General features: G+C 44.1%; 1 protein-coding gene and 2 non-coding genes across 5 annotated transcripts in view; all 3 read left to right on the forward strand.

Annotated features, from left to right (window-relative positions):
• Positions 1-2,763: 2,763 nt before the first annotated feature.
• The window catches only part of NCAPD2 (non-SMC condensin I complex subunit D2), a 41,762-nt gene continuing 19,394 nt past the window's right edge, over positions 2,764-25,131 (forward strand). For 2 of the 3 annotated variants that reach the window (XM_066601285.1, XM_066601286.1), the window contains exons 1-13: positions 2,764-2,855; positions 3,192-3,318; positions 5,551-5,626; positions 6,197-6,255; positions 8,456-8,637; positions 8,714-8,853; positions 9,340-9,467; positions 16,922-16,984; positions 18,699-18,822; positions 20,435-20,582; positions 21,664-21,861; positions 22,112-22,246; positions 22,838-22,925. In XM_066601285.1, coding sequence (XP_066457382.1) covers positions 3,201-3,318; positions 5,551-5,626; positions 6,197-6,255; positions 8,456-8,637; positions 8,714-8,853; positions 9,340-9,467; positions 16,922-16,984; positions 18,699-18,822; positions 20,435-20,582; positions 21,664-21,861; positions 22,112-22,246; positions 22,838-22,925 — 1,459 coding nt within the window. In that variant the 5' untranslated portion in view covers positions 2,764-2,855; positions 3,192-3,200. The remainder of the gene's footprint in view (positions 2,856-3,191; positions 3,319-5,550; positions 5,627-6,196; positions 6,256-8,455; positions 8,638-8,713; positions 8,854-9,339; positions 9,468-16,921; positions 16,985-18,698; positions 18,823-20,434; positions 20,583-21,663; positions 21,862-22,111; positions 22,247-22,837; positions 22,926-25,131) is intronic. The other variant, XM_066601288.1, reaches the window with a different exon arrangement.
• LOC136626841 (small nucleolar RNA U85) lies at positions 5,730-6,027 on the forward strand. The gene has a single exon (XR_010792689.1). It is a non-coding gene; the product is annotated as a small nucleolar RNA U85 (small nucleolar RNA).
• Positions 8,951-9,254, forward strand: LOC136626842 (small nucleolar RNA U85). Its single transcript, XR_010792690.1, has one exon. It is a non-coding gene; the product is annotated as a small nucleolar RNA U85 (small nucleolar RNA).

The following is a 25,131-nucleotide window of genomic DNA, read 5'->3' on the forward strand; positions in this document are numbered from 1 at the left end:
ATAAATTCTACCCCGAAAATAATCCCTAACTGTAGAAAAAAAGAAATAAAAAATAATAATACATGACCTTAGAAGCACTGTCCTCTCCGGTGCGTCTTCTAGCAGGTCTCTGCCACTCTTCTTCAGGCCAAGGATTGAAAAATCCCCGCCTCCTGAAAGCACTGCCTCTGATTGGCTGAGCGCTGTGACCAATTAGAAGCAGCGATCAGCCATTCATTGTCCCTTGTCACAGCAGCGGCAGAGGATCGCAATCATCTCCCACCTCTTTCAATAGGGTCAGTGTTGCTGCCGCCGGCCATATTGGAAACAATGGGCGAGAGCGCAAAAACAAAGGACATGCTACGATTATGTCTTCACGCTTCATCACAAGTGTTAAAACATCGAACATGTGCATGGAGCCATTGAAAGGCATTGGCTTCATAAATTTGAGATTTCTCGCAGCGCTGGGAAATCGTGTCATTTCATCGCCAGTGTGAAGGCACCCTAACTTTACACGGGCGAGGGTGATATGGGGCCGTGAATCACAGCCTGATATCGCCCTCACCATCCATGTGAAAGCCCCATGGATCACTTCAGGGATGAATCCCCCGCTGCAGCTGTCATAGCCGCGGCGAAGGATCATAGGGTTCTACCATTGCTTTCCATGGGGCTGCGATGTGGGATCACACAAGATGCCACGGTTTGTTTCCCACATAACATCAAGGTGCCATATGGAAAAAAATCTCTGGTGTCTGACTCCATTCAAAAGAATGGGGTTCATGTTTGAGTGTCTCGTAACGCACAAATCTTGCGTGATTTTCTCGGCCGTGTGAAGCCGGCCTTAGGGATAACGGATTTCAGTAGGCCAACCGTTTTAAAGCCTCTCGCTGCCCACTCATGGCCGATCTTCCTGCTGTACCGTATATTAAAATAGTAGCAGCATGAAGAAATGAGCCCTAGGCTCTAGTCATACAGGCCGTTATAAAATTTTTTATATAGTTGCCATAGTTACATGTATTTAACCTGTTAAGGATCAAGCACCATAAATTTACAGCACTTGGTCCTGGGCTTTATTTCCGTCCAATAGCAAAATTATGTCGTGGGACTAAAGCCTCTGCAATCAAGTAGGATCAGGTTGGGTCCTCGGCTGTTAGTGACAGCCGAGGACCCAGAGGATTTTTATCTGCTTCTGCCTTTTCCTTTCCAGGCTATATCGGGCTCAGTGAGCACTATGTAGTGAAGGAAAGTGTTACATCAACTATTCAATACGGCGATCATGTGAACGCTGGGTGCCCCCTGCCACAGCAGAGCTGCAGCGTCCTAGCAGACCCAGATCAGCTCTGTTAGTGACTACTGTTAATACAAGGGGATGGTTTCCCCTCTAATAGGAGCTACTATGGATGCCCCAGCTAAAAGAGAAATAAAAAGGCCATGTGAATGCCCCCAGGGGTCTTATAGAACGTCACGGGTGACACGGCTGTTAAAAACAATAGTTACAAAAATAAGTAAAGAAGAAAAATAAAAATATATACATCAATGATTCCCAGCCGACACCGACCAAAACCGCCGCCGTCTGCGTCCTGTAATCCCTGACCATACAAATCATATATCAAAACGTCCAAAACAAAACGAGGGACCCGTGCCTGGACTTTAGTGTAAATATACTAATTTTAAGAATAAACTTTTATTTTAAAAAAAAATAAAAATTAAACTTTCTACTCCTAATAAAACTAAAAAACAGAAGGGAAAAAATTATATAAAAAAAAACAAACAGCCCGTATGTCACGGAAAAAAAGACGCAGCAACAATAGTTTTAGTAGCAGCAGAAGAAAAAAAGTGGGGCCGTAAAACCACCACATGGGTAAAACCCCTAAAGTGTACCCGGTCCGTAAGGGGTTAAAGCAGCTTGCCCCTGCAGCGGGGGAGGGCTTTCCGTGTTTATAAATGCGCACACAGACAGATACCACCAAAGTCGGCCGCGCTGCGATGTATAAAGAGAAGCCCGGGAGAACACGACCAGTCAGAGCAGCACGCCGGCCGGGCCGCAGGGATCGGAGGGAAATACGTAGAAGAGAAGCGTAGGACAACTTCCATCGGGCCCGGTGTAATTAACAAAAAGCAGCGTGGCCTATTTTGGTAGAGAAATTGGCCTTTGACGTCTGCGTGCGGATGAAGAACAACAGATCCCACTTACACGATGCGATCCGACTAGCCTGCACAGAACCGCGGCAACCAGGAATGTAAACAACAAAGACAAACTAAGCAGCATTTTTAATATATGTGTGAAAGATGTACAAGATGGAGATTGGGGGGAAAGTGCACAGAAATTGGACAGATTTTTGCAAGACTGCTGCCTTCCACCAGGGGGCGCTTTAGAGACATTGCTCTCTTCCTATTTGCATATTTCCCAGAGGAGCATGGCTACGTCTCCTCAGCTTCTTGGGCTAAGAAGAAGCGATACCTTCCCGACCTCCATCTGCCGACAACCTCTCAACCCGCAGCCCTCAGCCTTCTACAAGCTTTCCGAAACCGATGGCCTTCCCCGTTACGTTACGTTCCCTATTGGCTATTGTACCTGCCAATCAGTCCGATTTATCCAATGAGGCCTCTTATTCTCTGCTACTATCCTATTGCTTCAATGTCATGTCAATCAGTAGTTCTGCGATCCGATTGGCTGTCTTGTCCAATGCCGCCATTGGTCAGTTTCTGTTTGTGAGGCTCTGTTATTGGCTGTATTGCCCGTTACGTCATGAGGCTTCCGGCTTCGCAATTGGTTACATTTGGGCGGGAGGAGCAGATTTGAAGTCAGCGGCTTTGGATTTCCTCGCGTTTCCTGCTCGTCCCCGCCATTAGCTGCCGCAGCGGCGGCCGCTCAGGTACGGCTCCTACCTCACAAAGCTCGGGGTTCGGGCTTCTTCCTTTTCATTACACGGCGGCTCGTTCTTCGGTTTGCAGCGGGTTTTTCTACCGCAAGCCGTTGAGGTGAGGTGGGAGGTGCGGCCATAGGTTTGTGTCACGTGACCATTAGGGCCCATTCACACAAGCATGTTATCATTATGTGTGGGCTGTGTGGACCCCCATTGTTGCTAGGGTGGGCTGCTGGAGGGGGCACTATAGCCCTCCTATAACGCCAGCCCTGCAGGGTACAGAGGTGGTTTGTTAGTCACCTGTGATACGATCTTACCTGTAATGTGATGCTTCCTCCTGCGCAGGTCTCCATCATGGCCGTCCAGTTCACCATCCCTTTGGCCTTTAAGGACTTGCTGCAGAGTGGCGGAGTGGGCCAGTATGTCGTCCAGGAGGTGCTGCCTGTCCAGCAGCTGCCCAAGGAGCTCCACGGTGAGTCTGCAGACATTGTACCGTATGTTAGAGGTCGTCCAGGACCAGAAGTACAAGGCGACGGCTTCCTTCTAAGAGGGTCCGTGGGCGTCCGGTGCTGCAGAGCTGCCGCACAGTGATGATCTGTATGACCTCCATGATTTGATTCACAAGAGGGACCTGAAACGTCTGTTTTGGCGCTGACTCTTTAGTTACACATAACTTACCGTCTGGATAAAGAGTGCGATGTTTTAGGCCGGGGTCACAGGGGCGGGAGTCCAGCGGAATGGCCGCCCTGAAAAACTGCGAGAATTCTGATGGGAAAGCGCAGTTTTGCAACCCACGGCTTTTGGGGCTCTATCGCCGTCGGCATTCCGCTGCGGCTTTCTCTCCCCATAGAGGCGAGTGAGGCCGCTGCGGAAAAGAATTGACATGCTGCGGAATTGAATTCCGCACCACATGTAAGTTTTCCTGCGGCTTGTCCGCAGCGTGTGGACAAGATTCTTGCATAATCTCGTCCACTTTGATGGCTAATCCTGGGATTAGGAGCGGGAAATCCGATGGAAATCCGGCAGTTTGGCCGCAGCGAAAAACTGCAAGATTTCCGCCGGGAGAACTGCTGCTTCAAAACCTGCGGCGGTTCTGAAGCAGAGCGGCCGCAGCGGGGAAAAACAAAATAGACCTGCTGAGGTCAGCAAATCAGCGCTGCAGCAGCAGCTTCTGCCGGCTTAGCCGCAGCAGATTTGCCGTCCCATGTGGACAGTTTCTGAGAAATCTCATCCACATGGCTGGCTAATCCCGGGATTAGTGGCCGCATGCGGATTTGCCGCCGCAAAATTCCGCACGGAATTTCCGTGGCAAATCCGCCCCGTGTGAACCCAGCCTTATAGTGCGGGTTGTTGCGGATGTGCTGATCGTAATTAGGGAATGGGAGTATATCTAAAAGATTGTGTAAGGGGAGAAAAAAATTCAACTTGTTTTTTTCTGTAAAACCTCTAAGTGAAGCGGTCATCAGTTTATACCATAGTGAACACAGCCCGGTGGTAGAATCATTCCTTGCACCTGTGTTTGAAATGAATTATCCCATGGCTCATTATACAGCTTTACCTGAGAAATCGTGGTTTCAAAAATACCCATGCTGCTTGTAAAACATGCAGATTGGTCCAGGGGGGCGGCCCGGAGTACGCTTGTCTGTGGCTTTCCCCTACGTCATTCACGCTGCGCTTCAAAATCTTGCATTGCTGCTGTCTGCAAAAGGGAGCGCTCATCTGCACATGCATCAGTTAGCGTTGTCATGAGATTTTGAGCCGCAGCGTGTATGGCATAGCGGTGGGGAAAAAACCCCACACAATAGCCAGTCTGGCCGCTCAATGACTTTGGCTTTTTTTTAATAATTAGTAAAACTTCTTAAAACTTTAACTTTTTTTTTCTTTTAGTCCCTATAGGAACTTGTGATTATTTATTTTATTTTTTTGATCGCTACTGCCATATAATGTGATGCGACACGCACTCTGTAATGGCAACCCGTTATCTTATCGCAGGGGGCCGTACGGGACCCCTAAACATTGGTCAAGGCATTTAAAGGGTTAACGGCTCCAGTGAGCGGCCCGGCTTATCGGAGCTGCTGTGGGCAGAAGGCAGCTGTGAGAAACAGCCGGTACTCGCGTTGTATGGAGCAGGATTGCCCCGCGATCTTCCTTTATACATAGCCCAAAGCTGCTGGCCCTTATTGTACATCCTGTAGCGTTAAGGGGTTAAATGTTAGTCTGCAACGACTGGCGTCTGTGAGGTTAAACAGCATAGCTGAGTGATTAGATGTGTAAGTGTTAGAGATGAGCGAGCGTACTCGCTAAGGCAAACTACTCGAGCAAGTAGTGCCTTATGCGAGTACCTGCCTGCTCGTCTCTAAAGATTCGGGTGCTGGCGTGGGAGAGCGGTGAGTTGCGGGAGTGAGCAGTGGGGAAGAGAGTGAGAGTGTTTTCTTCAGAGGGGAACTTTCACATACTATGAACACCACGGCTTCTCTGTTGCAAAGTGGAACGTCCTCTTTGGGTTTGGGGGTTCTCCTGGTGATAGGATGGCATCACTTTGGGTTTAGATAAGATCATTAATTCAGTACTACGTAATTAGAGACTCTATAATGTAATAGGTCCCTGGACCTAGTGCCCTCCTATAATGGATTACTACTGGTAAATGACTCTCTTCTTGCTTAGACTATGTGTATCTATAACTAGGATTGTCTTTTTTTGATAGCTTATAAAGCTGCTTTCCGGTCCCAGGGTCCCAAATGTGTTTTACAGCATTTTGATTCACTGTACAGCATCATATAGTAAGTATACAGTGATGAGTATAAATTGTAATGAAAAGCAACTTCCATTAATTAAGATTGTGCTAAAAATCTAGTTAGGTTATGAAGTCATTTTGACCCATGAGCCATATGATGAGTCCAAGGCAAATGTGACTTTGCATCCTCTGGGTAAGGCCTCTGCTTATGACCCTGGTCTGTAATCTTGGTGGCTGTGGAGGAGTGTCTCGCTGCCGCTGTAAGGCCAGACCCACAGCAGCATTTATTGCTGGTCTTTCTCAGTCAATCTGCCAACAAGAGTGTGCTGGCGGAGCATGAGTGGACCTACAGGGTGGACTGGCAGCTGGAGAGGGCTGGGCAGAGGGCATTACTCGCTAAGAGATGGTGTGGAGATGTGAGCACACATCTTTGGTAATCTGATGGCTTCTTGGTGGTTGTATGTTTCAAACATTAATTATACAGTATGTTAGACCAAATGTGCCTTTTTGTCTAAGCAAGATTTTTCTTTTTTTTTTCTTTCTTTGGTCTATGTGAAACCAAAGGTAAAAAAACCCAGCCTCATTGATGCATAACTCTCTAATTGGCTTCTTGCAGCCATTTTCGCTCAGTGGATGTTGCCCTGAAAGAAGACTTGCTCGAACATCTTGTCAAAGGTACGCGGCTCTCATATCAATAGCGGTGTAACCAAAGGCATGATGCAGAAGTAAACGGTCATATGTCCAAAGGCTTGTGGAGTAGACTCTTGTAGAAAGGCTCTAAAGTTGACCAACTGTATCTGTAAAGCAGAATATAGAGCAGAGAATGTAGTAAATAAAAGTGTTGCCCTGCATGCTGCCGGATTAACGGGAATGAAAACATCCCTTGTTGCTGGATTCACAATACCTGGAAAATTGCAAAATGGCGCAGCGGTTTAACCCCTTGCGTGGCGGGTTTCTTACCGCCCTGTCAGACCCACCAGGGCAGGTTTTTTTTTAAATGGGCCAAACATGTAATTTCAACTAATTTTGAAGTCTCGTTCCAAGAGCCATAATTTTTTCATTTTTCCATTGACACGGCCATATGAGGGCTTGTTTTTTGCGGGACAAGTTGTACTTTTTGATGGCATCATTTTTGGGTATATATAATGTATTGCATAACATTTGTTAAAAAAAAAAAAAAAATTGTATGAAGATTAGGGGAAAAAAAAGAAATTCTGCCTTTGTTTTTTCGATTTCATTTTTACAGCGTGCAGAATAATGAATGTGATAACAATATTCTGAGTCACACGATTCCGGTTATACCAAGTTTATTCAATGTTTGTTTAGCTATTTTTGTACATTTAAAACTTTTTTTTTTTCTTAAAGGTTTGCTTTTGTGTTGCCACATTCCAAGAGCCATATCATTTGATTTTTCCATGGCCAGCGTCTAGAAGGCCTTGTTTTTGCTGGATGAACTCTAGTTTTCATTTATCTAATTTTTTGGAGCATGTAAAATTCTGATGGCTTTTTATTCCATTTTTTTCTAGAGGCAAGATTAACAAAATCTGTAATTCTGGCATGGCATTTTGTGTTTATTTTTCACTGCATTCTCTGAGCAGTATAAATAATGTATTAAAGTAATTCTACAGGCCGGTAGGATTATGCCAATACCAAATTGTAATAGTTTCTTTTTCTTTTTCACACTTAAAAAAAAAAGGTAATTTAAAATCACTCCCTTTTTGCCATATCTATAATATAATAAAAAATCTAAATCATAAAAGAAAGATACATATTTGGTATCACCGCGTCCGTAAATGTCTGATCTATCGAAGTAGTGCATTATTTACTCAGCACGATGAACATAGTCCGAAAAAAAAGTCGTATGTATTCTAAATTAGCACTAACGTAAACTACAGGACATCCCGCAAAAAATGAGCCCTCGCTCAACTACGTCGACGGAAAAATAAGTTATTGCGCGCAGAAAATGCAGCAGAAAATAATTTAAAAAAATTAAATGTCTTTGAGAAAAAATACAAGTGCTACAGCAAAAAAAACTATACAAGTTTGGTATCATAGTAATCGTACTGACCCATAGAATAAAGTTATAATGTCGTTTTTGTTGCAGTTTGTGTACCGTAGAAACAAAACGCACTGAAAGATGGCGGAATGTCTTTTTTTTTTTCATTTTACTCCACTTAGAATTTTGTAAAAGTTTTTCAGTACATTATATGGTACATTATATAGTGCCATCGAGAAATACAACTTATCCCGCAAAAAACAAGCCCTCATACAGCGATGTCGATGAATAAATAATAGTTATGATTTTTTTTTTAAACAGGGGGAGGAAAAAAAGAAATGGAGGGGTGGGGGGGGGGGGGGGAGAAAAAAAGGGACCGTGTCATTAAGGGGTTAAATAATGTACTAACTACTTTCTGTGTCATTATGATGCAGGGATACCATATGTGTGATGTTGTTTTTAATTTTTTACAAAGTAAAGGGAGACAAGTGTTGTGTGTTTTTTTTGTTTTTTTTTTTCTTCGTTTTTTTTTTTATTTTTTTTGTTTTTTGTTTTTTTTTTGATCCTTTAGGGGACTTTCACAGAGACCCATCATGATCCCCTGATCACATTCCGGGGTCCAATGGTGACAGCCCTTTACATGCTGCAGTCACATAGACTGCAGCATTTAAAGGGTTAACACAGCAGAGATCAGAGTTTTTCTCTGATCTCTGCTGTAAGAGCTGGTGCCTGGCTGTCCTCTGACAGCCAAGCACCAGCTCTCCCTGCCATAGAGACCGTGGGCTTGCTTCTGACAAGCTGATGATCTCTATGGCAACCTGTATACAAAATAAGTAATGAAAAGCCTTTTGCAAGCACTCACCTTTTTTCCTTTCTTAGCCAATTCTCAGCATGCGAGTGAGCTTCCCTCAGTCCTAGAAGATCTGTCTCTAGCTACAGCGGAGCGTAATCTTCACCTGAACACCCTTAAGATGAACTGTTTTCTCCTCTTGCACCTGGTGGAGGCGTTTGAAGTCGAAACTTACCAAGCTGCTTTGGGGAATGTGGAGCCCAGTGGAAAGGTACTGAAGGGACTGTGCTTTTGGGAATTCATTCTATGTGCGTGCTTTTTGCTCACTTGTGGCTTTGTGCTTTCAGGGCAGGAAAGCAAAGTCCAAGACGGATGGCTTTGTGTGGGAAAACGAGAGGGAGAATGTTCTGCAAACCATTACACATCTGCTTCAGCTGGATATTCGGCGGCTTTGGAGCATGTCGCTGATAGAGGAGGAATTTATCAGGTTTGTTATCTTAAATTTTTAGAATTATTTTCCTGGACTTGAATGAAAAATACTCCTCCAAAACAAAAAGTGGTGTACAAATCAGGTATTGTCCTCTGCTGTGTGATGAGTCCAAGGCGAATGTGACTCCTTGGTCCTCTGGGTTTGACCTTTTACTCGTTGCCCTCGGTCTGTAATCTTGGTGGTTGTGCAGAAGTTTCTCACTGCCGCTGTAAGGCCAGACCTACATTAGCATTTGTTGCTGGTCTTTCTCAGCCAACTTTTGATCTGTCCACAAGTGTGTTGCAGAATCTGAGAATGACCTACAGGATTGGCTGATCCAGGGAGGGCTGAGCAGAAGCCATTACCCAATATGAGGTAACAAGGAGACATGAGCACATATCTTTGGTAATCTGACAGCAAGGTAAAGCGGATTGGTTGTGCTGTTTTTATATTGGTATTCTTGTATTAACTTTTTTTTTCTTTTTTTTTTTCTTTTTTTAATAGTATGGTTACTGGCTGCTGTTACAAGATGATGGAAAATCCAAGTATTGGAGCACTTAAAAACAAGTCTCTGTGGGAAGCTTTATCACATCTGCTTGGTGTGGCTGTGAAACGCTCAAATGACACCCTAAGTAAGTCATTCAACGAGGGGAACAAACATATCCATTTAGAAGGTTAAAATGTAAGGTTAGACAAACTACCTCCGCTATCAAGTTGCATTACCAAATGCCAAGCTGACTCTGGTGGTCATTTAGAGTCTTTGGTTTGTTGGGTCTAGCTTTTCTTTAAAGTGGAATCGGGACACATGGTAAGTGATTTTTATAGAATCCTTTTTAGTAGAGAATGTTTTACCAGAAAGGTTAAAAAATAGGGTATAAGGTGCAACCTACAGACATAGAACGTGTGTCTCTGTTTCAAGTTGATCAGACCTCTTCCTCAGTTGCTGGGGACAGATGTCTGGATGCTGACGGGTATCTTTTAGCTAAGGTTCTCTAAATACAACCATCAGCATCCAGGCGCATCTCCCTCAGCAACGACTGAGGAAGACACCTGATTACCTTAAACTGCAAATATATGCTGGTTTTATGAATTAAGTTTAGCAAAATATACCTCTATTTGTGTAGGGGACACCTTATACCCTATTTTTAACCTTTCTGGTATCTGTGGTCTACCAGTTGGGTATGACTTTACTTGGGGTTTGCTGCATCTGCCATATGCTAAATACATTCTCCCCCCCCCCCCCCCCCCCCCCCCCAAAAAAAAAAAAGAAAATACGACGCAGTCTTTTTTGCTGGGATTGCCTCACTATTTTTCTATTCTGTTCACCTTTACTAGAGAACATTTGGCAGCTGCAGTAAAATGGTGCAAGTAGCCTCAGTTATGCAGTTGCAAAGTCTTAAAGCTTAAATGTCATTTTACTTTAAAATTGTTGTCCCATGAAATAATAGCACCATATCCACACGATTGGGGGTTAGAATGAGACCCCCACTGATTCTAAGAATAGGATTCCATGAATGAAAGGAGTAGCAGCCAAGCTTGGACATAACTGCTCCTTTCACTTCAAATGTGACTGCCACAGATAGTTAAGAGCTCTGCTGTCTCTGGTTGTCCCATTGAAATGGTTAGAGCAGCGATTCCTCAAGCCAGGCTTCCAGTCCCTTCATTTGTGGGACCCTATTCTTGGGGATTATGGAAGCTCCCAGCAATTTGGCACCCAGAGATCAGCAAGTTAATGTTATCCTGTGGATCGGTGATAACTTTGTGAGACAACCCCATTAAGTCCTTTTTGTATAAAAACTGTTTCTAATGCAATTTGGAAATTAAAAGCTGCTTAGGTGCTATGCACTACAATGCCACTGTTTTGTTCCCCCCTTCCCTGAAGAGTACCTCCCCACCACTGGATGGGAATTCTGAGAGCTATAAGCGGGACACACCTCTCCCTACTTTGGTATAGGTTTCCTGTCCAGCTGGCTAGGTCCTGGGACACAGAGCATTAAGGGACATACTACCGATTGCAGGGCCCCACTTTCAAGCAGTCAGGTGGGGTTCCTGGGGAGTGGAAGCCACCTTCTAAGAGTTTTCCTTGGTCTGGTGTTGGGATTTTAGTGCTACACCTCCAAGTTGGGGGATCCTGACTGTGCTAGGACTCCTTTTTGATGCGCCTGGTCCTCTCTCCCTTTGACCCACACAGTCGTGATGCATGTAAGGGCTCTGAGGAGATGTGCATCTTGCCTCCAAAAAGAGGTTGTCTCCTGGCACAGCCAGTGCAGCGCAAGGCGCCATCTTGCTGCTAGCACCACGTCCTTGAGCTGAACAGGAGGACTTTTCCCAGCACTGTTTCCTGTGTGACAACATCCTGTTTTTTTGGGGGTTTTTTCTTTGTTTGTTTTTCACCCAGTATGTCAAAACTAGGAAATGAATCAGGGGAGTCCAGAAAACAAATGGATTCAGACCCACCATCCTGCTAGGAACTCACTCTGGGAGCTTTAATTCCCCCATTTGGGCCTCTCTCTAACCTTATATTACGTACTTTGTTTTTTGTTTTAGCTGAAGCCTTTTAAGGACCCTCTCTAGTCTGGAAGAAGGAGAGCGTGATTTGTAACAAACTCTTGAGCCTCCTATTCTAAACAATTGTCAGGTCTGTGTGGACACAATCGCATCTAACAAAGCTTTCTCTATCATGTTCCATCTTGGGGATGGAGGGAAGAACTCATTTTAACAGTCTAACATTGGTCCTAAGCGTTCTTTTGTGCCTTTAGAACAAATACAGTGACTGGACTCTTCTGGTCCGGATGATTCGGATCAAGAAGAGGGAGAATTTAATTTTTCAGATGCTTCTTCCTTTAATAAGGTCTTGAACGGTAAACTTTTTATCTTCTGTTGAAACCTCTGAACATTTTAGTTAAGGCCACTCGGTATATTAAGGAAATTGGAGAGCACAGGTCTGTCGCAGATTTCATGTTGGCAGGATTGGGACCTGGACCTCAAGCTGCTTTCCCAATCAATAAAAAAAAAATGCCAACAATAGTAAGAAACAAATTAAAAACCTGGATAGAAAGTTAATTCCAAGGGTGATTAAATGAAAAGATCCTTTTTGGAAGAAGGTTCCTGAGGTTAATGCTCCAGTAGCAAAGGTGGTAAGGGAAAAATTCCCTCCCCCTCCAAAGATCTGGACTCCCTCCCAGAGGCATTGGATCGGAAACCTAATGGATAACTAAAGGTTTTGGGAGGCTTCTGCCTTGACCTTTTAGACCCTCTCTTTCTGCCATGTGTCTGTTGCCTAAAGGTCTGGTTCACCCAACTATGAGGACCGTTTTAGAAACAAGACTCAGAAAACAGATCTCATCATCCCTTCCCTATGCTTGCTTCTTGGCTGATGCATCAGTAGATGCTGTAAGGTTCAGCCAGAAGGGCATTATGACTCGAACAGGCTATGCGCAATTGCATGTACAGGCGAATACCTCTTTTGGCCTCTGGACGACCACCTTGAGAAAGCCTTGCACAAAACTAAGGGGTTCTCCTTCCAAGCCTGATCTACTGATTTCTTTTCGTAGACACACTTACAGAAATCTCAGAGGTTTGTATTTTGAGCCCCAGGGAGACCCATATTCTAAGGAGTCACAACAATAACACCAGAGGAGGAAGGCTGTCTGGCATTAGGTTTTGGCCTTGGAAGACCTCTTGGCAGGTTCATGGATTTTGGATGCTGTGAGATCTGGATGGTGTCTGGAATGCCTCCTGCCCCTATGACTTTTTACTTTTTGCCTATCATGTATACTTCCTGCCCTTGGACCTTCTGTATCACCGCACGCCCTTTGTTTCCAAATAATTGAATATCACATGTAACTCTTGTAATTTTTGTTAATTTCATATTGTTTGTGGTCCTTATGTGCCTCGAAAGCGCTGCAGAATAAGTTGGTGCCATACAAATAAAGGTTATTATTCTTTGTGATTCCCCCATACACATTTTTCCCTACCAACATAATAAAAGGCCCAACAAAACAATTGGCCTTGGAAGAAGGTTTAATGGGGTAAGAAAAGGACCCATATCAATGTCCCAGGGTTGGAAACAAGGAAGGGGTTTTTATTTTTTATGGTTTCTCATAAAAATCCCAACAGCTCCTTTTATAGTAATACATTTCAAAAAGCTACATTTGTTTCTTACCTATAAAAGATGACCTCTGTAGCCACTACCATAAACGTGCTCTATCCAGATTGTCTGATGGCAGCAGTAGATCTAGAAGATTCCTATTGCCACCTCCCAAATCGTACTGTTTGCCAAAAGTATCTGAGACTGGTTGTATTTCTCCAAATCATAATGGTGCGTCTTCAATGGAATTTCTCAACCTTCTCCCAAGTCCTGTTTTTCTTCAAAAATGGGGTCAGAAATTACTTCTGTTCTCAGACATTGTGCTGGTTCCCTATCTCTTTGACGATGTCAAGCTCAGCATGTCAACGGACAACAGATCTCCCAACAAGGTTTGATAACTGCAAATCTCGGATGGATTGTAAACCTTAAAAAAAAAATCCAGTACGACCCTCTGCAAACCAGATGCAGTTTCTTAAGAATCCTACGACACTCCTACAAGACCCCTCCCACGGCATTGCCGCGGTTATCGAGGAAGATACACACTCTGAATTTACTGTCAATGGGCAAAATCTGTGTGTGGAGTCCCAACATGAAAGGGTCCGGAAAGGTGTTTTTCCATGTCTATGGTGTTTTAGGCAGAATTTGACGCATAAAATTCTGCAACGCGATCTCCTGTGTGGCCATACCCTTAGATCTTCTTTATCTTGGGCTGTGACTGTACCAGGGCTAATGACCTACTGCATACCAGCTGTAAAAAGGGCCATTTCAGATCTTGCCTTTAAATGAGGCATTCTCCAAAAATGGGACAAGTCCTTTTGTCTTTGAATCAAAAGATTCATATCAGCCACAGGCAGACTATTCCTTCTGTGGTGGACCTTCTTGTGCCATCTAACATTGGGGTCCCCGAGCCAACCAGTCTACCCATCAATGGTTTCCAGGCCGTGGGAATATGGGTTTTCATCAAAATCTATAGGGGGCTCATCGCCTCCAGTCCTCAGTGAACTTCCATAGACTTCTGGTGACTTATCAGACCTTAAAGATATATCCTTCCTCAGATTCAGAACAAAGATGTGAATACTATTGGACAACACAATATCATACATCAGCAAGGTGGAACACAGTCAAGACCATTGATGACCTGAACCACTCAAATCTCTTTGGTGGAAAACCATCTCCTGTCCTTTAACAGCAGCCCACCTAATGGGGGAAGGAGGACCAGATACCGTCTTTACCTGAGCGTAGGCTTAGGCTCAAGCAGTCACAATGGTGTCTAAATCCACCAATCTTCAGCTTGGATTTATTCACATGAGTTTTTAAAATGTGTGTATATATATATATATATATATATATATATATATTATTTTTTGCGGCAAAGCATAAAAGATCGCAGCATGTTCCATTTTTGGGCATTCCATCGAAACTCCTCGCCTATTGTTTTCAATAGGGCCCTGAAACCTTGCATACTGTGCTATGTGTATTGAAGTCGATTAGAAACGCTTGCGATCTTTTCACGTGCGTGCGGCTCGCAGAAGTGATGCAATGCTTTTTTGTTTAATCAAAAACTGCTTGCATTGCCATGAAAAAACACACGTTTGCAAGCACGATGACGGGGCGAGAAATACTGCGCTCGCCAGTGTGTATGTAGCCTAATAGTGAGAAATGGGGAAGGCAGATGATGGATCTGTTTGCGAAGAAAAATCGCAGAGCAAGGAGATTGTACTTTCTCTACTCATTAGACCGTCCTTCAAGTCTAGATGCCTTTCTCAGTCCTGGAAGTGGGAGAGAGATTGTACGTTCCCACCACTTTGCTGGATAGCTGGAGTAATAAAGATAAATGCACAAGACAGAGCTTGGGTGATAGTGATGGCACTATTTTGGCCCAAAGGGTCTTGGTTCACCTGCCTAAGAACCATGTTGGTGGATCAAGCCTGGCTCTTACCAGGATGTGAAGGATCTGTTCTTGGCCCCAATTCAACCCTTGGTGTAACTTTTCATTTTAAAAATGCTTTCCATTAAGCTAGCCTTCCTTTTGGCCATTAATACGGTCAGGCCGTGACGTTCACTAAACCTCCTCTCGGCCGTTCTTCCATAAATCACTATCCTTAGAAAGTAGAGTAATTATGAAAACCATGCTCTTCCTTTCAAACTTGGTATCGCTGATGTATAAAACAAATCATTTTGCAAATTTTTTTTTTTTTTTTTTATATGCTGAAGAAAAATCTTATTGCCTAGATGTTGGAAGATATTGATTGTTCTACTAAGGATTGAAGGTCTTCAGAAACTTTTCTCCTTGTACCGGGGAAGAAACAAAGGTTCTGCTACCCGTCGTTCCACCGTTAGATGGATCAGACAGGCAATCTCATTAGCCTATGAAGCCAGGAATCTTTCCCACCACCTCCCCTTCCCTCCTTTCTTTGGGACTCATTCTACCCAAAGAGTCTCAACTTCATGGGCACAGAGAGAGGATGGTCTGTTTGGACTAGATATGTTGGGCTATGACGTGAAGCTTTTCTTAGACTTCCTATGCCCCCACCCCCTTCAAGCATTATGGGCTCCAGTTAAATCCAGTTTCAGACCTAAATTTGGTCACAAAGTCTTGCAAGCACTCCTCCTTCCCTAAAGTGTTTGTTCCTAATGTAATTCTCCAGTGGTGCTGTCATGGGTGAAAGCGTGATTACACTTACCGGTAATTGAGTTTTTTCTGAACCCATTACAGCATCCTGGGGTTATTCCTCCTCGCCCTCCAATAAAATAAGTTGTATTTTTTTTAATAGATAATTGCACTGTTGTGCCAAAAGTCCTGGGATAGCAGTATTCAAATTATGAAATGGCATTACCTCAGACGGCTTGAGAATGCCCACACCTGTATAAGTTTTGAGGTTAAACACTGACCAGCACGCTCATGGCAAGGTGACGGGAATTATCGGAGTTTAAGCGTGACACGATAGTGGGAGCCAGATGGATGGGGTGCTCCATTTCTGAAGTGTGGGCATGTAACATTCCTCAATACAGTATCACATGTAATGAGAATACATCACTACCATCCCCAGAGGACAGTGCAATGACCACCCACGGGTACCTAATGATGACTACCGTCAATGTCTAGCTAGAATTGGTCATGCAGACAAACAACCCTGGCAGAAATTGCATCCACATACAGTGCAAGAGGCCCCAAGACTCATATCGCACAGGTCACAGCAGCATTCTTTCGCTTTCATGGGATATGGGAGCAGAAGACCCACCAGACGCCTCTGTTAACGCCATGACACCGGACACAGTGCCTCACCTGGGCTCATGAGTTCACTAACTGGACCCTAGAGGACTTTATAACGTGATGTGGTCTGAGGAGTCGCTGTACTAGTTGCTTTGGTCTGATGATGGGGTTCATGTGTGACGGAGACCCCAGTTTACAACAAGGCACTATGCAGGCTAGTGGTTCCATACTGGTGTGGGATGTGTCCTCATGACTTGGGTTGGGTCCACTGGTCCATCTAAATACATCATTGACTGGGGCCCACTACATTGCACTGCTTGGTGACCATTTGCAACCATACATGGACTTCATGTTCCCCCATAATAATGGGATATTCCAGCAGATAATGCTGTATGCCATCAGGCCCAAGTTGTACAGAATTGGTTTGAGGGGGATCCTGGTGAGTTCCTAGGACTAGTGCGTCCGACATGAGCCCAGTTGAACATTTATGGGATGTGGTGGAGAGGGGTCTATTCATACCGGAGATCCGGCACCTACAAATACCACAGATGGCTCATCATCCCTCCAGACGTCTTCAATCGGCTTTTAGAATGGATGCAACATTGACTTTCTGCATTTCGCCAGACTAGATGGATCCTACACTATATTCTTTCCTGTCCCGTGACTTTTGGCACGTTGGTGTTTGTGTATAGATGGGTAGATATGGATATCTTTAACAACCTCTGCAAGGAAGTTTTAAGAACTGAGGTAGGGAGAGGTGTGTCCCGCTTTTATCTTTTCAGGTTTTCTCTCCTGCCATGGGAAGTCCTCCCTTGGGTTGCCAATTCGTGAAAACCCGATTACCGGTAGGTGTAATTGCACTTTTTCTGACTGTTTTGCATTAAGATGCCAGTGATGTTAAACTGTCTTCTGCCATATGATTAGCCAAAGGCAAATGTGATTGCTTTATCCTCCAGGTATGTCCCCTGGCCGTGGCCCTCAGTCTGTAGGCTAGGTGGCTGTGGCCCAGTGTATATCACTGCTGCTTCAGCACCCAACCAACAGCAGCTGTTATTGGTGGTTTTCTCAAGCTATAAAATCTAAATTGCGTATCAAGTTGTAATGGTGCAGTTGGGGAGGAGACCTACAAGACAGACTGTGACCTAAAAGGGACAGGATAGGAGCCATCACTCATCAAAAGGGGATGGGAGGAAGTGATTGTGGATATTTGATGTGATGGCAATGCTTTGGCCAAACTTTTCAGCTAATGGAACTTGGAGTGCATGACTGTGGCTTAAAGGTTTTCATAAAGGTCGCCTGCCGCTCCTTTCATACTGTAGCAAATATGAACATTGACGGTAACAATAGTCATAATCTTGAATGAGGGCGCCTGTAATCCCTGCACCTGTAAGTGCATGCGGGTCACTACAAATTGCCGGGTACCACCAGGACTTGTTTCAGTTGACCAGTCGGGGCTCCTTCAGATGGACTTAGTTACGCATACAAAATACACATGAGTAAGACGCAGAGGATGGAACCCGTGATGTCAATGGGTTCATCCCCAGTAATGTTGCACATGCAAAAAATATAGGACCTGCTCTATTTTCCTGCGTATGCACACCAAGGGCCCCATAGAAGTCTGGGAGTTGCGCAATATGATGCGTTATTCTATGAATAAAAAAACACATCTGGACCTTTTATATGGCTAAATAGCCTTTTAAATCACGGGGTGGGTGGGGTCAAATGTATGAACTGGCGCTGCGTACACAAATCAACCTCGTTCACTGTGTGAATACTTTGTAAGCCGCCTTCAAGGTGCCTCCTGGCTGTTAGCAGTGCTTAGCATGTGGCTGCTGCGAATCACTGCAGCGTGTACACAGGCAACCTGGAAAGGCCTAGAGATTTGCTTAAATTAAGTTGTACCCAGATGGTATACCCTTTTAAGGCCACTTGCACATAGTTCTGTCCATGGAAGGGGGTTCTTTACTGTAAGGGCAGTGAGACTATGGAACTCTCTTCCTGAGGACGTGGTGATGGCAAAATCCTTTGAGGAGTTTAAGAGGGGACTAGACTTCTTTCTCGAGCGGAAGGATATGGGCATTGGGTAACCAACGGAGTTGTAGTTCCGGGGCTTTAGGTAGGAACTATCAAAGGTTGATCCAGGGATTATTTTGATTGCCATTATGGAGTCGGGAAGGAATTTTCCCCCAATAGGCTAATTGGCTTCTGCCTTTTGGGTTGTTTGCCTTCCTCTGGATTAACAAGGTGGGTTGAAACAGGCTGAACTAGATGGACATTGTCGTCATTCAGCTAACATACAATGTTACTATGTTGCGCATGCGAAAATCAAAGCACACTGCCGCCAGTCTGTGTGTTGTCCGATGTTCACAAAACCCACACATAGCATGCGCTATTATCTGGACGAGACCATCTGAGAATAACTTTGGGCTGTTATGGGTTACATGTGCTGTCCTGGAATACATAAACTGCATATGACCCAAAAATAGTGAATGTGCTCTTGGAATCTGTCTTATACTTATGCATGTGTTCACGCCTGTATCTGTCTTTGTATCCTCCTAGGTGTCAGTGTGAAGGTTATTCAGCTTTTGCAGCACTTTGAACACCTGGCTCCAGTGCTGGTCCATGCGGTGACTCTCTGGGCCACAGAATATGGAATGAAATCTCTAGTGGGTGAAATCATGAGGTGAGAAGCTGCGCTCTTCTACATGAGATTTTTCTACCAATTTCCTTCAGGGTTATAGCCATAACCATATTCATTCCCATCAAAAATCTTGCTAAAGTTGCATAATTTAATCTTCAGCTCTTTATCCTCCGCCTAGAATATTGCAGTTAAAAAAAGAAAAATGGCGTAACTATCATACTCTGCTCAAAAAATTTCAGCACCGCTCAGTCATCAGTATAACAAATTATACACAATACAAATTACTGAGGCTACCTTCCCAGCCAAAAAATTTCATCTGAAACTCTGCCTAGCTGCCAATAGCCGCATGATCTTGCTGACATCTGTAAGATCATGCGGCCATTGGCTGCCACGGCTGAGCAGAGTTCTTGCTGTGTGGAAATGCATCCTTAAACTTTAGGGATATCAATTTGTCCCGTTAGACTGATTCTTCGCTAGTTCTGCGTTTTGGTGGTGTCCTTATTGCTACTTGGGGCAGGAACAATTAAAGCGACGGCAGCACTAAAAAAGTAATATTGGATTGGGGGGGGGGGGGGGGGGGGGAACGACAGCCGCTTCCCCAAAGGGACGGCTGTCACACTTATCATCTGGGTTTGCCTTGAGACTCAAGTTTTGAACTACTGACGAAGTTCCCCGTCCTTATTGGATATTCACAGGGTGGAGAAAGTCTATGGAAATTCCACAGGCGGAATACACCCCGGACAAACTAAGAGGTCGATCAGAGAATAAAAAGTTCCTGCTCTCCAGGAGTACAGTATAAAACAATCTGTATAGAAGAGTGTCAAATGGATGAGACGGTCACTTACAATGCTTGATAAAGGAGGATACTACTTTTCGAAACGCATTGTGCTTACCTTTTCTGTTTACATATCTGATAAAATGACGGTAACGGTCCAGAAGCTGTAAGCGTGGACTCTCCACAACACCTGTGATCATTTCAGGGAATAACTGGAATTAATGGGGGGTTCTTGGACATTAAACACCTTCCTTTCTCTCCTCCAAATGTAAGTGACAGTCCTACCTATTTGACACCCTTCTATACAGATTGGTTTATACTGGAGCACAAGAACTTTTAGTTTTGATTGACCTATCTCTCCTGATAGCAGAAGGCGCCACCTGCAGCTCAATCATCACAAGGTTTGCTGTGTCTGCCAGCAAGAGAACATGGAGCAGATACCAGGACATGGGCTGTTCTGTGGGGCTGTCCAGCCCCTCTTGTGTAAGGTCATCAACCCAGCATCAGTATCTGCTCCTTTGTGCAAGGAGCACTGCCGGGTCTCTACAAAATTACCTCTTGCAGGCTTACTGGTCTGCATGGTTTGACCAAACTGTCAGACTCTCCATGAGGGCTGACGTCCTGTCGTAGGACCTGTGCTCGCAGCGCAGCACCATGCTACTCAGTTGTCATTTGCCACAAAACTCTAGAATTTGCAGGACCGCCATTACTGCCCTGTTCCTGTCACAGATGACAGCAGGGTCACACTGATCACATGTGAGCCTCTGAAGATGACTGAGGTCATACAAATCTAAAGTGCGATTTAAGTGTTCCTTATGTGTTTGTCTTGTTACTGCAAATTCTTCACTTAAGAAAGTCAGTTGCAATTCTATTTTACAGAAAGATCGGCCAAAAGTCCTGCCAGGACCTCTCCCGGGAAAGCTCTGCAGTGAAGACTTTATATACCTTTATAACTCAGCTTTCTGAGAAAATTCCTGCAATCATGATGCCGAATATTAGTGTTCTTTTGGATTACCTGGATGGAGAGGTAAAATGCCAAGTCGTTTGTTGGCTCAAATAGATAATTGGATTTAATAAATTAACAACTGTAAAGTTAACACTGTGCAGCAAGGGATGATATGCACATCTGAGAACAGACCAGATATATAGGGAGTCTAATCATACAGAGTTATGTCATGAAGTGTAGCGCAATGAAATCCTGTAATGTACCAATCATAATACACAAAGTATTGTGTATAAACTTCATAATGAGGTTCAAAAAGTAACTCACATGGCTAACTATGAACAAGCATGGTGGGGTATAACATAGACGGAGAAATGAAGACAAGGACAAAAAAGGGTAATCGTGTGAAAAGGGAGTACAAATATTACACCCAGCACCCTGTCACTTTCCCTAACCGTATCATCATTTTAGTTTGTGCGGACGTGACAGGTTTCTTTTTAAATATCTGCATTAGTAATTAATGGAGTCTTCCAGAAGCCAAATATTGATGACCTGCCCTTAGGATAGGTCATTAAGGTCATCTTGCTCGGGATCTGCCTATCTGGGATTAGCACTGATCAGCTGTTTGAAAAGATCACAGTACTCGAATAAGCGTTGCAGCCTCTTCACTGAGTACCAGCACAGTGCCATACGTTTTATGGCGGCAGTTCCTGGTCCCATTCAAGCAATCCCAATCGCTTGAATGGGACCTGGGCCACTGACGTAACATTGCCTGAAAGGAGCTGGGACTGTTTGGTTTATGCAAGGAATGAAGCAAAATCCCAGCAGCAGGCATCTAATGTTCAAATGCCTGATTACATGCCCGGGCAGAAGTGAGATAGTAGGCACACATGGTTACTGTTGAGAATTTAGTCTGGGCGTTCAGGGCGGACTCGGACACATTGTCACGACTCTGTGGCACCTTTTGAAGATGTGGATAGTGGTAGGTTCACCTTGAGGGTTGCAAAGCAAGGAGAAAGCATGTCTTGCTAAATGCTCATGTTGGTCTGGCCCTTTTTTTCTTTTAGTGTTTCTCTCTCCCCCTCCTCCCCAATGAGTGGGGCGTCCATCAAAACAAATTCTAGTAAGTACCAAGGTTTTAACCTTCACTTCTTTCTATCCTTAGCCATACATGATGAGGAACGCTGTATTGACGGTGATAGGGGAAGCTGTTGTTCGTATCCTTAGTGGAGACAATCTGAATGAATTGGAGAAAAAGACAAGAGACAATTTCCTGGACACATTACAAGAACACATACATGATGTGAACGTTTATGTTCGTTCTTGCGTCCTGCAGATTTACAATCGTATCGTGCAAGAAAAGGTAAGTAGCATGTTTTGTAATGGTAATGTGGTGAAACCTCATGACTTGCATGGAACTGGCATCTCATGCGGATGTGTGTTTTGTGTTAAATGTTTCGTAATGACTTCTTGTCCCTGTCATGTGGCCTCTCACTGGGCATTGGAAAGGAGGTGCTGATGGAGGTTGATGGGCCATCCAGCTCATCCTGTGCAATGTGCTGTGGTATTTTAATAAGCTTGCTTCTGGTCTTAGCAGTCCCTTTCTGTTCTAGGCTCTACCATTGTCTCGTTTCCAGTCAGTAGTCACACTAGTGGTCGGACGTTTATTTGACAAATCTGTGAAGGTCTGCAAAAATGCCATTCAGGTTCTTGCTTCTTTTCTTGCCAACAATCCTTTCACTTGTAAGGTAAGTTTTCAATATTCTGTCTTGATAGCGTATTTGTAGGCCTGTGTAATTGGTACCCCCTTTTTTATTTTTATTTTTTTTTATTTTTAAAAAGGGGTTTTCCGTTACTGCTATCTTTTTAGGATAGGTCAGCAATAGATCGGTTGGTATCCACTTAAACCTCTCATGCATCCACTAAGTAAAGAGGCCACTGTGCTCGGGGGAGCATCACAGACTCCTTTTGGGCCTGTGATGTCACATTAATCAGTCACATGGCCATTTTGCAGCTTTGTTTCATTCAAGGGAATGGGACTGATCTGCGATACCCAACCCAGCTGCATAGAATTGTATGATATCGTTCCTGATATGCATCAAACAGTCGTGCTCTCCCAAGTGCGGCGAACCGTTCAGACAGCTAACTGACGGTGGTCCAGTGCATTGGACGCATGCTGATTTAATACTGATGACCTATTGTGAAGGTAGATCAGCAGTATGTCAAATTTGGGGGATTATTTGGTGTGTCACGGGTAACTTTGCTTGATCCCATTGACTAGACAGGCCAAATATAAACAATATTGGCTCACTGGATGAGAGGAATGATCTGTTTTGCAGCTGAGCAGCGCTGATTTAAAAAGTCCTTTGGAAAAAGAGACGAAAATGTTAAAGGAACTTCGAGACAAAGAAAGGGTGAAGCCACCAGGTGGGTTCTTTTTGCCAAGAAGTCTTAAAGGGATATTCCAGCAGTTGGTTAACTTTGCTTTTTTTTTTTTTTTCTTTAAATCATACCTGCTGGTGTTCCTATTTGTTTGTAAATAACCAAAGTCAGTTTGCACTTGGCGTTTCTGCCTATGTCGTGACCACCGCTGCAAGTCCCGGTCCTGTCCTTATCCGCTGACTGGGCTGAAGCCAGGCAGAGCATGAACAGCAACGCCTTCAGTTGCTGCACATGTCTGTGCTCCTGAAAGCTTTGGTCAGTTCTGTGACAGTTGTCAGAGCGCATAGACTAAGCAATGTTTCAGCCCGCAGGTTTGCCTCCTGACAAGCAGCCCTCTTGGTCGTATGCCAAGCTACCATGATCTTTCTCCTGAAACGCTGTGTTGGAGGAGCTCGCTCTTTGCTTCATTGCCGTACTGAGATTTCTCTCCCGGCGCATTGGCAGCACTAGGCTAGAAGAGAAGGAGCAGGCGAAGCTCAGGAGGCGCAGGCACGGGATCAGCCGCTTCAGTGGCAGCTTGTGTTTTGGGGGGGGGGGGCAAAGATAGGTCTTCAGGGAGTGCGTGCACCTCACACAGCAGAGGTGTGCACACTACTGCCTGCTCTACTGTGTACTGTTTTTCACACGCTGCATTACCGTGCAGCTCCATACAGATATTGTATGTGTCTGCATTTTTAGTATGTAACCACTATCATACATTATAATACAATATAATCTACAGACTATTCTACATTCTAGTGTGTGTTCAGATTGTCATATAGTATAGAAATGATCATTGAAACGGATTATGTATGGTGGGTGGGGTTTAGTACGGTGTGGTAGGAGAATACTATACTGTTGGAGATATAGCCAGGTGAATTATGGGAAATTACAGAACAAAAGAATGGAGTGAGGATTACATACTATAGTTTTTTTTTATTACACAAAACACACAATACATTATAATATATTAGGAATAACATTTTTTTTTAAATTTAAAAATAAATCATGGGTGGGATCACAATCATAAAATGTAAAGTAGAGAAAAGAGACTGCATGCAAAATTTAAATAGTGTGCAGCCTCTCTTCTCTACTTTTATATTGTATGATTATTGTGATCCCACCTGTTTGTTTTTTTTTGTTTTTTTTTTAATCTATAGTTTGTAGTTCTCACTCCATTCTTTTTTGTGCTGTAATTTAATATATGGTGAAGTGATATGCAATACTGATTTGTTAGGCCAGTATTTGGTAGAAATGCCATGCTGTTATATGGATGCCCTGTGTTATTCCTATACACTATGCATTATGGGAAATGTAGTTGAAGCAGCAGACGGGAAATCTGTAAACAACATGTAAACAGTTTTCGGTTGATTCTTCAGACTGATGAACAAAAAATCAAGAGGAAAGGTAATGGCTGGACTTAATATAGTATTGTGTGATGATTTGTGACTATATTGAAATATGACTTCTTGTCTGGGAAAATGCCTTTAAAGGAAATCTGTCACTTGACTTTAGCAGTGTAAGCTAGTTGTAGCCCAAAATGCGCGGTATGCAAATGACACCTAAACTGTCCGATGCGCACTGGTCTGGGCCTTTTTCCATTCTTTGATCAAAACTCGCCCCTCTGAGTCTTGATCAATGTCTTCAGGTCTCCACTTTCAGCCTGACAACTGTGGATGCCTCAAGAAAGTCTGATGTCATTTGCGAGTCACTGCACATGCATCAGATAATCTAGTGTGGCGCAGCTACAGTTCCTAAATTGCAGGGTGTCTCCAGCTGCTGGAACTTGAGCTGTCAGACCCAGAGCTGCGTGTTTTAGCTATCGTGGTCGAGAGCCTGGACCTCTGCTGGAGATGAACCGCTCATCAGACTGTTTTAGCTGTCATTTGCATACCGCACTGCAAGCAGGACACTTTGACAATGGAGCATCGGAACATGTTAAACTTACATCCCCGGACTTAGTGGGTCAGCTACTTGCAGCCCATCAGCTTAGATTATCAAACTCAAATTACCAGACAGACTCTTAAAGATGGTCCTCGACTTGCGACTGTTTGCACATCTTATGTTACAACTAGCTTAAGGCCCATTTAGACAACGATTATCGCTCAAAAACCGTCTTTTGAGTGATAACCGTTGTGTGTAACTGCACGGACATCGTGCAGTTTTCGTTAAGCCGTCGCTCATCGTTGTCTTTCAGCATGCTGAAAGACAA

Source organism: Eleutherodactylus coqui, chromosome 4 (genome assembly GCF_035609145.1).
Source record: "Eleutherodactylus coqui strain aEleCoq1 chromosome 4, aEleCoq1.hap1, whole genome shotgun sequence".
In the NCBI taxonomy this organism is placed as follows: Eukaryota; Metazoa; Chordata; class Amphibia; order Anura; family Eleutherodactylidae; genus Eleutherodactylus; species Eleutherodactylus coqui.